The 11,924-nt window shown below is 35.4% G+C and overlaps 3 protein-coding genes across 3 annotated transcripts; all 3 read left to right on the top strand.

The window, feature by feature from the left end:
• Positions 1-207: 207 nt before the first annotated feature.
• Positions 208-2,917, top strand: LOC106360595 (GDSL esterase/lipase At5g03610-like). Its single transcript, XM_013800216.3, has 4 exons — positions 208-463; positions 571-783; positions 1,506-1,777; positions 2,218-2,917. Exons 1-4 carry the CDS (start codon positions 406-408, stop codon positions 2,719-2,721), a joined length of 1,047 nt encoding a protein of 348 aa, XP_013655670.2. The 5' UTR covers positions 208-405; the 3' UTR covers positions 2,722-2,917.
• Positions 2,918-3,844: 927 nt separating this feature from the next.
• On the top strand, positions 3,845-7,764 carry LOC106425333 (GDSL esterase/lipase At5g03610). The gene is made up of 5 exons (XM_013866071.3): positions 3,845-4,106; positions 4,202-4,411; positions 6,449-6,726; positions 6,991-7,297; positions 7,386-7,764. Exons 1-5 carry the CDS (start codon positions 4,055-4,057, stop codon positions 7,604-7,606), a joined length of 1,068 nt encoding a protein of 355 aa, XP_013721525.1. The 5' UTR covers positions 3,845-4,054; the 3' UTR covers positions 7,607-7,764.
• Positions 7,765-7,922: 158 nt separating this feature from the next.
• LOC106424040 (subtilisin-like protease SBT4.15) lies at positions 7,923-11,376 on the top strand. Its single transcript, XM_013864777.3, has 12 exons — positions 7,923-8,122; positions 8,215-8,306; positions 8,388-8,485; positions 8,571-8,717; positions 8,823-8,928; positions 9,019-9,211; positions 9,286-9,594; positions 9,687-9,787; positions 9,870-10,115; positions 10,190-10,298; positions 10,377-10,581; positions 10,664-11,376. Exons 1-12 carry the CDS (start codon positions 8,024-8,026, stop codon positions 11,224-11,226), a joined length of 2,268 nt encoding a protein of 755 aa, XP_013720231.1. The 5' UTR covers positions 7,923-8,023; the 3' UTR covers positions 11,227-11,376.
• Positions 11,377-11,924: the final 548 nt, after the last annotated feature.

Below are 11,924 nucleotides of genomic sequence, written 5' to 3'. Positions count from 1 at the left end.
CAACGACGATGGAGGATTTATTTGTCCGATTATAGATATTTTGTGTAGTCTACTGTTCTTCAAGTTTAGTGGTCGTTGTGTTAATAGAGGGTACAGGGCAGGGAACTTACCTATAGATATTTTGATATGTATTATTTTAGGAGTATACATTAGGATTAAATTAAATTTTAAATATTAATTATATATGACCGTTGTAAAATTAATTGCTTCCCATATCTCCGGGTTTATTAATAAGAAGGAATAACACACATCAATTTTAGTTCTCCAAGTTCCTACCAAAAAAAATTTTAGTTCTCCAAGTTTCACTCCTTTAGCCCATCTCTTCCACATGAACTCTCTCTTTCTCTCCATTTCGTTTGTACTTCCCAAAAGAAAATTTTAAAAGGGTTAAAAAAAATTCTTTAAATGGATTCCTTGATAAAACTATTCTTCTCAATATTACTAATCTCTTCCCTCATCTTTGGTAATTACAACATCTTATAATACTTAGTACAAAGGAATCTCAAAAATCTATAATTATTGACTGATTTTAGAAGTTACGATTTGTTGTTTATGGATCTATTTTTGCAGGAGAAATCAATGGAGTCGAGAGTTCTTCATCGAACCATCATCATCATCACTTGTCCGGTCCAAATAAGTTGTTTGTGTTCGGAGATTCTTACGCTGATACCGGAAACATAAAGAAACCTCACGCTGTATCATGGAGAGTCCCTTACGGCACTACTTTCCCCGGTAAACCCTCTGGCCGTTTCTCTGACGGCCGAGTCTCCACCGATTTTTTAGGTACCACCTATCTTTTTCTTTCTTCTTTTTACTTTCTTTTGTCAACAGGTAACAACTATCAAACCTTTAGGCTTTTGCATTTTCGACCCTAACGCTAAAACGTTAGCTTCATAATTTCACATGTGTTTTTTTTTTCTGTTACATTCCTCTTACGGTGAAAGGGAACACACACATATGTGAATTGTCAAAGTACGTGCGTTATAGTTTGACTTCGTGTTACTTTCCTCGGAACTGATTAAATAAATATTATTGGTGCAGTTTTAAAAATTTTGATGACTAGGATGTAGTCTACATCATGTAGACATGTAGTTTACTGGTTTGTGCTTGGCTCGTAAAATTTTATAGTGCAACATGAAAACTATGCAAAAGAATTTCGGTTTATCTATAATATGATTTAAAACGTATCCACACTAATCTAAACTAGCAGATTATTATCTTAGGTCAATAGCCAAGCAAAGTTTCGATATAAAATAATACAAATATAGTCATCATATTTCAAAGAGATATACTGCGGTAATAAGGTATACATATTATATGAACTTGGAATAGAACACACATAATTGTTTAGAATAGGTACATACATGTACCGTACATGTCATAATTTTTTATTTACTAATCTGTTTGAAATCACTTTTCTTAGCTAGTCTGCTCATTAATATTTAATTATTTGACTTGAAACACCTGTAAATAAACATACAAACTATGTTGGTGGATGAGTGCAGCCAGATTGTTGGGGATTAAAACACCATTTGCTTACCTCTGGAAAGATTACGTGGGAAAAGAACAGCTACGGTACGGAATGAATTTTGCGTACGGAGGAACTGGAGTGTTCAACACTAAGAGTACGAGTCCCAACATGACCATTCAGATCAATCTATTCGAGCAGCTCCTCGGCGATTTCTACTCTCAGTCTGACCTTTCTTCTTCCCTCGCTCTCGTCAGCGTTGCTGGCAACGACTACTCCAATTACCTCGCCTTAAACCGCTCCATCGCTGTAAGAAACCACTCCTCTCTACACAAAAGAGAAAAATATTATTTATAACATAATCAAAATATCAGATAGATCGTTAAAATCTCGTTTTACCTAGATAGAAATGGCCGGTTTTGGACACATCCGCTTTAATTCACAAATTTTAAAGACTTACTATACATAAGTCGCATGATCTCAAATTATCAAAAAAAAATTATAATTAACTTCAAATTTTTATGGCTTTTTAAATTTCAGATTTTGCTACATATATAGTTGTGCTGACAGATAATTTTTATAACTGAACAATAATTGCTTAGTGAGGGTTGCAGACTGCAGTATGAATTATCATAGAACTTTTACATATATAAATTTAAAGAAACAACAACCTAAACAAAACAAGACTTTTAAGTACAACCAATTGGTGGGTTGAGTTCCTATTTTTCCACTTCTATTACAACATGCAGGCCCTCCCAATATTCATCAAGCAAGTGGTGGATCAAACCGAGCTAAATTTGAGGCGACTCCACGCATTGGGACTGGAAAAGATAGCAATACCATCGCTTCCGCCACTCGGATGCCTCCCCCTCTACACCTCACCCCAGGGTTGCAACGACACTTTTAACGCGTTGGTAAATTACCATAACAGCTTGTTGCAGCAAGTAGTGGCCAATCTTAACAACGAGACCATGCAATCGACTTTTGCCATCATTGATTTCTATAACGCCTTCGTGGCAATTTTAAAGAACAAAGGAGAGAGTCCAGGGAGTAAGAGGTTTGAAACCCCGTTGAAACCATGTTGCGAAGGCAGTTGTGGCAATGTGGATGAGAAGGGTGCGAATAAGTATACATTATGTGATGATCCTGAGGCTGCTTTCTTCTGGGATGGACTTCACCCTACTCAACAAGGATGGGAATCTATTTACTCAGTTTTAGGCAAAGCACTATCAGCGTCTTTGCTTAAACTCTAAAACCACACGTTGGGATCAGAGAACCGAAATGAATTTGCTAAAACCAAGACCAAGGCCTAAACCTCTAATTAGTTTATCAAAGATGCACTTTTGTTATTTCTTAATAATAGTGTTTTACTTGGTTGTATTAAGTAACTTTCAAAAATATTTGGTAAGTACTACATCTAATGTAGTTGTGATTATTTTTATTAAACTATACAACCTGTAAAAATAAAAACCCACTGGTACAAAGCATACAAGAATTTAATAATCACGTTCGTTTGGGAGAATAATATAAAGGGCAAATGTAACTAGTTAAATAATCAAAGGGGATGTGTCAATATGCCATTGCGTGAATTGAAAAAGTCGTTGTTTCTGTACGCAGCCACGTTTTAGGCCGTGTGAACGTAAAAAAACTCGATTAATAATAATTCCGGGCCACCTACGAATTCGAACTGTACCGCGTGATGAGAAAATAGATTACGAGAATTGTAAATAAGGATTATTTCCTCAAATAAATACATTAATAATAAAGTTCAAAGAAATACACACATTAATATTTTGGTAAAGTAAATGGGATAAGCAAATTAAGACTTCAAATATGAACGTCGACGACCAAGAGAAATGGAAAATACAAAATCAACACTTATATTAAATATACAACTCTATGCCTCTATCCCTCTAAAATCTCGATACTGTTAAAATAATATCGTTGAGATTAGAGAAAAAGATATATTTAAAAATGTTCTTATACCCTACTAACATCCCCTCACTTTCAGAAAACAGTGTAATTAAAGAATAATAATAATAACGCTTGTCAATTTTGGCAAATGAAATTCCTAATCATCTATCTTGACCAACCAAGTAAAGTCTCCGCCTGGAATTACGTAAATGACTTTGGTTTTAGAAGTTAATATTTGATAAGTATGGTATAATGTACCCGATTATTAGGATTATGTTTCTGTAACTAAGTATTATATCATGTTGAAATAGTTAGATGATTGATTAGTATTTTCAAGAAAAAGTCATAAATATATACTTATTTAAAACTATTATCTCTAGTACCAATCGCATAGTAATCACAATTAGACATTAACAAATACTGTACAAAAGAAACTCAAATGGTGCGAAACAAAAGAACGAATAAACACAAAGAACAAAGATACAAAAGTTGACCAGATCGACTTGAAGGCTGCCTTTACCTTACTATATATAAGGCACAAAGACATTAGTTAGAACACAATCCAATTTCAATCCTCAAACTTGTCTCCTTTTAAACCCCATCTTCTCTCTCTCCTCTCCTTTCCTTTCTCTTGTCACTAAAAGAGAAGCCTTTGCTCTGAGAATCTTGAAAATGGATTCTTTGATCAAAGTTTTCTTCTGCCTCTCTGTATTTCTCCTCCTTGGTAATTTTCATTCATCTGATAGCTCTCAACATAACAAATTCTTTGAAACCCAGATGCGCCCAATTTTAATTTTGATTTATTTTTTTACTATGCAGGAGAAATAAATGGAGTTGAGGGCTCAGATAAAAATCAACGCATGTACGGATTCAGACCAACGAAGCTATTTGTGTTCGGAGATTCGTATGCTGATACAGGGAACATTAAGAAGTCTCTCTCTAGTTCTTGGAAATTCCCTTACGGTATCACTTTCCCCGGTAAACCCGCCGGGCGTTTTTCCGATGGCCGCGTCTCCACCGATTTTCTAGGTAACTCGTCTCTTTGCAATCTTAGACAATAAACTAGCAATATTTTGTTTGTATTATCTCTTTTTTCTAAATTAAATTCCTAATCGATTTTACTGACCAAACCAAGTCTCCCGAATCACGTAACTGGCTTTAGTTTTTAAAGTTAATATCCAATATGGTAAAAGTAATACCCGATTCTGTATCAGATTATGTGGAAATTGGTTACGTGATTGATTAATGTTAGGTACTTTACCTAATCAATGTTTTACCCCCATTTTAAACTAACGAACGCATGTGTTAACACTGAACACCAGAGGAGTAATTATAATGTGTAAATATCTGTGTGTTTAAATGATGACGCGTATTAAATAAGGTCCAAAAAACAATGATGGAAGAATGGTCTAGTGTCAAATCCAGTGCGCCACTCACTTAGCTTTTTTTTTTTTTGAACTGACACTCACTTACTCACTCACTTAGCTTTTTGCCATCTTCTTCTTGTACTTTGCTTTTTTTAAAGTGATTTTCACTTTGTTATTGATTGTTTTTGTTTCCATGTTTTTTACCTTTTTTTTGCCATGGATCCAAGTCTATAGGTTTTATATTTTGTTAATCACATCTTATAAAACCTAAACGTTCATTTTCTGAAATGATATTTACACTTTAACAAAAAAAAAGTGATTTTCACTTTCTTTTCTTTTATTTATATTTAAAACTATTTTATTTATGGGAAATTAGGCTCAATAACCTGCAAAAAATATTTTCATTTCCCTTGCTATAACCTTTTTTATTTGAACGGCTCCCTTGCTATAACCTATAAACATTTTCCTGCTAACAAAAATCTATATATAAGAAACATATTTGCTTATTGTACTATTTTATTTTGGGATTTTTCATATTCAGAATCATATATTCCTACTACATATGTGTTCTGTGTTGATAAAGTAAATTAGACATCATATCAACTTCTTTTTCTTGTGTTAGTGATGATACATCTAACGGAATATTTAATTTATAATTTCTTCTCCAAATATTATAGATGGGTTGGTAATTGAAATTAGACAATTATTTATTGGCGAGTGTCAGCGTTGCGTCAAAATTGTACTGTACTGCATGCCTGTTAGTGTATATGACCAATGTTCTGTTCCTGACGAGTGAAACTTCAATATATCATATATGACTCATATATAGCCAGAAAATACTTTGCGAATGGTGACAACATATAAAAAGGATAAAATTTGTATTTATGACCTCCAAAACTGATAAAATACTTTTTTATCAACAAAACTGATAAAATATTTTATGCAATTTTTTTATTCTTTGCATCTTACAAATTTTGTGTGTGTGGCTGCCTAGTCTTAATGAGCAACAATGGTCACATTAGCATGGATGGTATATGGAGCTAGCACATAACATATATCAAAAATAATTTATCACTTTAGTTATTTCTTGATAATTTATCACTTTAGTTATTTCTTTTCCACTCATAGTATACGGTGCTTATCTGTTATCTTTGCTTTCTATATCTTTTTCTTAAGGTTAACATTTTCTATGGAATATTTATGTTTAATAATTACATCGTAGCTACTAGTACTAGTGCTTAGCATCAACAAAGCAAGATACAGGTCATGCTTCCTTTCCTTTTACCCTTTATGATTATTATATTAAAAAGACTATAAAGCTAAACACCAAAATATGCGCTGTCACAGTCTAAAAATTAAAAAGTCTGTATCAATAGTCTTTCTATATAGATTTCTTAGGACTGATGAATTCCCTATGATTCCTCCTAGGTGATATAAAAATGTTTATATACTAAAAATATGGTTTATGTTAAAAACAAGTTTTGAAGTGTCTCAAATTGCAAATTTCGAGTCTGGGAATTGCAATGAAATATAAACTGAAGAGAAGATGTCAACATAGTCATCATTAACATAAGTTATAAATTAAACTTTTTGAAGCATGCATATTATCATGAATTTTTCAATTCATACTCGAGATATTCAAGCACTAATTCTTTCTAAAATTCACTGAATAATTTTTATTTTTATTTGAATTTTTTAGCAAAATTCGTTGGGATAAAATCACCAATCCCATACTTCTGGAAAGATTACGCGGGAAAGAAACGGTTACAATACGGAATGAATTTTGCGTACGGAGGGACAGGAGTCTTCAACACTCAAGTTCCATTGCCCAACATGACCACTCAGATTGATTTCTTCCAGAACATTCTCACCGCCGGAGACATCTACTCCTCCTCCGACTTTACTTCCTCCGTTGCTCTAGTCAGCGTCGCCGGCAACGACTACTCCACTTTCATCGCCCGAAACCGCCCTAACTCTGTAAGAAAAACACAACTCATTTCTATTTTTCTTATAATTATTAATCTTTGTCAGTGCCGACACAACTGGAAAAAACAGCTCTTATATATAGTTAGCATACTCTCTAAATTATCGATTTTTAATTAAGATTAATATAAAAATGTATGGCCTCTAAATATCAATCTGATATGATATTTGTTCCAGCTTAGATGTGTAATGATATTAACTATAATAGGCTTTGTTTCAACTGAGTTTATTCATTTCTTACCTTCATGCATTTCACAGGAGTTTCCGGCATTCATAAAACAAGTGGTGGATCAAACAGAAGTGAACTTGAGGCGTATCCATGCCTTGGGAGTGAAGAAAATAGCAGTACCGTTGCTTCAGCCTCTCGGTTGCCTCCCAGGAATCACCGTTGCCTCCTCGTTCCAGCGTTGCAACGAGTCACAAAACGCTTTAGTAAAACTTCACAACAGCTTACTGCAACAAGCCGTGGCAAAGCTCAATGACGAAACCAAGCAGTCCACTTTCATCACCATTGATCTCTACAACGCTTTCTTGACCGTGTTCAAGAACAAAGGAGCTAACCCAGGTAACAAAAACAGTTATGATACTTGAAGAATTTTTTTTTTTTTTTTTAAATTTCTTAGGCTGATTGATTTTTTTTATGGGAAATGTAGGGAGTACAACGTTTCAGAGCCCGTTGAAGCCGTGCTGCGTAGGCGTGAGCAGTGAGTATTTCTGTGGAAGTGTGGATGAGAAGGGAGAGAAGAAGTATGTGATATGTGATAACCCTAAAGCTGCTTTCTTTTGGGATGGAAGTCACCCTACAGAAGAAGGATGGAGATCCGTTTACTCTGTTTTACGTGAAAGTCTTACCGCGTCTTTTATTAAAGCGTGAGGAGCAAGAAACACATATTTTTAGGGTTCCTCTTTTAAAGCTCAATGTTTGTTCTTTCTCTGTTTTTTTAGTCTTTCTTCATTCATTTGTGTCTGTGTTCAATGTTAAAAGGTTGTGTGACTAATAAAACCCCATAAACTTGTTCATTTTTATTATTATTTAGCATCCTATTTAGTTTCATTTAAGTGGGAAAAGAAATAAAGTAAGAAACTAATAAACCGGAAATTAGGGTTGAACAAGATCCTAATAACAAGCCAAAAAACTCAGTCTTATACTAAGACTTAGCCAACAAAGACAGTTTAAAAAGGATAAGTGGGCTATTAAGTAGTGTCATCTTTGTTTTATGAACATTAGAGTGTAGATTTTCTTCTCAAACCAAAACACATCTCAGTTTTACTTATCTCAGATATCATTAAAATGATTCAGAATATGAGTTTATGGTTGTTTATTCTCTGTTTTTATCTTGTTAACACCGGGTTTAAAGCAGAAACGCAAGATGAATTCGACAAGAGAGAGGTAATTATGTAAATGTGAAGAGTGATTTCTTATGTTTGGTAAATGGCTGAATAACTCAATCATTCTCGTTCTGTTTCTCTCTTTCTTTATAGCCTTACATTGTGTACATGGGAGATGCAGCTGAGAAGTATATTGTTGAAGCCTCCGAAAACCATCATAATCTTCTATCAAAAGTCATCGGAGAGTGAGAGTCACAGTTTTTTTTACTCATTTATTCTCTATTGATTTATCAAATTTTTTTTATAGTTTTGTTGGGTTGTTGCAGTGAGAGCAAAGCAAGAGAAGTTAGAATGTATAGTTATGGGAAGAACATTGATGGATTTGTGGCAAGACTTCTTCCTAATGAAGTAGAGATGCTATCACGTACGTAACACAAAATGTTATTGAAAAATTCCAAGCTTATCTCCATGTGGTTAGCTGATTACTTTTTTCATTTGTTTCTGTGCAGGTGAAGAAGGAGTTATATCGGTGTTTAAGAACACTCAAAGGCAGCTTCACACGACAAGATCATGGGATTTTCTTGGATTTGTTGAGTCTAAATACAGAAGAAGTGAAGCGATCGAAAGTAACATCATTGTGGGAGTTCTTGATACAGGTAAATAAACTTAGATTTTTTTTTTTTGGAACACCAATAAACTTAAATTTATAATCTGAAATATAGTTAAAACAGGATTTATAACACCCCTTTTTTCTGTCATAGGAATCTATATTGATTCACCAAGCTTTGATGACAAAGGCTTTGGTCCTCCACCAGCTAAATGGAAAGGAAAATGTGTAACTGGAAACAACTTGACTCGTTGCAATAAGTACAAAATGCTCTGTTTCCATTGTTTTCTTACTATTTTTAATGTTATTTTAATTAATTTTTGTTTTGGATTAATGTTAATACCAAACAGCAAAGTGATAGGGGCAAGGTACTATCACCTGAAACGACCGGATTATAACGATACGGCTGCAGATTACGATGGTCATGGGACACACATAACTTCCACAATCGCTGGTGTTGCCGTCTCTAACGCTAACCTATTCGGAATTGCAAACGGAACAGCACGAGGCGGTGTTCCCTCTGCTCGTATAGCCACTTATAAGGTTTTTTTTTTTTTTGCTTACTATGTTTTCTTGGTGCACAAGCAATCTCTGACACAGTTTAAAACTATGTTTAGGTTTGCTGGGAGGAAGGATGTTCGGACATGGACATGTTGGCGGCCTTCGACGAGGCGATCTCTGATGGAGTCGATATGATATCGATCTCCATCGGAGGAGCCTCGCTTCCGTTTTTCGAAGACCCTATTGCTATTGGATCATTTCACGCGATGAAAAGAGGGATTCTGACAACGTGTTCCGCAGGTAACAATGGTCCTGGTCTGTACACGGTTTCAAACCTAGCGCCGTGGGTGATGACCGTCGCGGCTAACTCGGTTGATCGTAAGTTTGAAACTGTTGTCAAACTCGGCAATGGAGATACAGCAACGGTAAGTATGTTTATTTCAAGAACTGCAAGAACCATCTATCTTGCTTGTATGACACGTTAAACTAAGAGTTCAAGATCTTTTTTTTTTGGCAGGGGATTTCTGTAAACGGATTCAATCCAAAGAAGAAGATGTATCCTTTAACGAGCGGTTTCCTTGCGTCTAACGTAACTGCAGGAGACTATGGAGAACCAAGGTAATTCTCAGAAACATAGATCTTTCTCAATTGTTTCAGCTTCTTTGATCTTTTTTTGAAGAGGGGTGTGAATTTAATGCAGTGCTTGTGAGCCTGGGACAATGGGGGAAGATAAAGTGATGGGGAAGGTAGTTTACTGTGAAGTAGGGCGTGAAGAAGCAGGAGGAAGCAGTGAAGGTCAAGACCATATTATTAAATCCTTAAAAGGAGCTGGCGTGATCGTTCAACTTCTTGAACCAACTGATATGGCTACTTCAACTCTCATTCCTGGCTCTTATGTATTATACGAAGTGGGAACTAAGATCTCTGACTACATCAACTCCACCAAGTAAATAAATCTCTATCTCTTTGTCTCTCTTCTTACTTATGTGTTGCTTGTTCCTCACGCATCACTTTTAACAGAAATCCTCAGGCCGTTATCTTGAAGACTCGAACAACCAAAATGGTAGCTCCTTCGATTGCTTCTTTTTCAGCAAGAGGACCTCAAAGAATCAGCCCTAACATTCTCAAGGTTTTTTTTATCTATCTATCTATGTATCTATCTGTCTACGTACAAAAGATTTAGTTTGAGCTTGTTTTTTTCCGACAGCCTGACATATCAGCGCCAGGACTTAACATTCTCGCTGCATACTCGAAGCTAGCAACGGTAACGGTTCATGCAGAAGACACACTATTCTCCATAATGTCAGGAACATCAATGGCTTGTCCTCACGCAGCAGCTGCAGCAGCTTATGTCAAATCATTCCATCCTGATTGGTCTCCAGCCGCAATCAAATCTGCCCTAATGACAACAGGTAAATAAATCATCAACCAAACCCTAAAACCAAAAAAATTCAAAAAGTAGTAGAAAGTTTCAATGTTTACACTCCATTACAGCTACTCCAATGAGAACTAAAGACATCGAAGCAGAGCTAAGTTACGGGTCGGGTCAAATAAACCCGAGAAGAGCGATACACCCGGGTCTAGTCTACGACATTACCGAGACCTCTTACTTAAGTTTTCTATGTAAAGAAGGATATAACAGTACAAGCATTGGACTTTTACTTGGTGGTAGCAACGAGACTAAGAAGGAATACAGATGCGTGGATCACAAGCAAGGGCTAGGTTCTGACGGGTTAAATTATCCGTCGATGCATAAGCAAGTGGGTTCCAAGGGAACGAATGTGTCGGAGACTTTTTATAGGACGGTGAGGAGTGTGGGATACGGACCGTCGACCTACGTGGCTAGGGTTTGGGCACCGAAGGGAGTGAGAGTTGTAGTGGAGCCTAGGGTTATGAGTTTCGTTAAGCCTGGAGAGGAGAAGCACTTTAAGGTTGTGATTGATGGAGTTATGGAAGAGGCCATGAGAGGTATTTTGTCGGCTTCAGTGGAATGGGATGATTCAAGAGGGCATCTTGTGAGGAGTCCAATCTTGTTGTTTCAAGCGGGCAAAATGTAGAAGAATCAAAAATAGAGAAAGGGGGTTTTAGATCACTGTTTTTGTTTGTTTGTTTGTTTGTTTGTTTTTAGTGTTTCGATCTTGTTTTAAGAAAAGTTAATGTTGTTAAGCAAATGAAATTTCAAATAGGAAATAAAATTAGTGCGAGTACGACGTGTGAATCTTATATACACAAAATATATAATTTAGGCCTCTAAAATAAAACTGAGTACCAAAATATCAAATATTGTTTACTAATAATCGCTATCGGACCGGCGTTTACGTATACGAACTTCACGGGATTGAACAAAATGGTCTCTATACATTTTGTCTTGCTTTAATTTTCCTACATTGAATCAGTAATTTTGTGAAATGCTAATGGACAGTTATTAGCACTTCTTAGGATCGATTAAGCTCTCAAAATCTCTCACGTCATCGAAATTGTTTCAAACAGATGCAAAGCAAGTCCACAATAGTTAGCTAGTGTACTCGATAAGTATAAAAATACACTTAAAACCAAGAAAATGAATTGGTCTATAGTACGTTTCATATTATTTTCCTTCCTTGATACCCAAAACCCCTCCAAGTAACATAGACTCAAACTAGTCTTCTTTAATTAAAAAAACACACACACAAGTTTTTTCTTGCAAGAAAACAAAACGCTTATCCAATGATATTACCATTACTGCACATGACAATTTCACATAATAGAAAACTTT

Source organism: Brassica napus, chromosome C2 (assembly GCF_020379485.1).
Source record: "Brassica napus cultivar Da-Ae chromosome C2, Da-Ae, whole genome shotgun sequence".
NCBI classification, from domain to species: Eukaryota; Viridiplantae; Streptophyta; class Magnoliopsida; order Brassicales; family Brassicaceae; genus Brassica; species Brassica napus.
The sequence above is the reverse complement of the archived record's forward strand: the minus strand, read 5'-3'. Positions and strand labels throughout refer to the sequence as shown.

What these genes read in the sequence shown, in the direction of transcription:
- LOC106425333 (XM_013866071.3), top strand. Translation starts at nt 4,055, where the DNA reads ATGGATTCTTTGATCAAAGTTTTCTTCTGCCTCTCTGTATTTCTCCTC. An exon ending in CGTCTCCACCGATTTTCTAG is followed by an intron (nt 4,412 to 6,448) that starts GTAACTCGTCTC and finishes TGAATTTTTTAG; the next exon opens with CAAAATTCGTTGGGATAAAA. An exon ending in CCCGAAACCGCCCTAACTCT is followed by an intron (nt 6,727 to 6,990) that starts GTAAGAAAAACA and finishes TGCATTTCACAG; the next exon opens with GAGTTTCCGGCATTCATAAA.
- LOC106424040 (XM_013864777.3), top strand. Translation starts at nt 8,024, where the DNA reads ATGATTCAGAATATGAGTTTATGGTTGTTTATTCTCTGTTTTTATCTT. An exon ending in ATGAATTCGACAAGAGAGAG is followed by an intron (nt 8,123 to 8,214) that starts GTAATTATGTAA and finishes CTTTCTTTATAG; the next exon opens with CCTTACATTGTGTACATGGG. An exon ending in AACTTGACTCGTTGCAATAA is followed by an intron (nt 8,929 to 9,018) that starts GTACAAAATGCT and finishes AATACCAAACAG; the next exon opens with CAAAGTGATAGGGGCAAGGT.
- LOC106360595 (XM_013800216.3), top strand. Translation starts at nt 406, where the DNA reads ATGGATTCCTTGATAAAACTATTCTTCTCAATATTACTAATCTCTTCC. An exon ending in AATCTCTTCCCTCATCTTTG is followed by an intron (nt 464 to 570) that starts GTAATTACAACA and finishes CTATTTTTGCAG; the next exon opens with GAGAAATCAATGGAGTCGAG. An exon ending in CCTTAAACCGCTCCATCGCT is followed by an intron (nt 1,778 to 2,217) that starts GTAAGAAACCAC and finishes TACAACATGCAG; the next exon opens with GCCCTCCCAATATTCATCAA.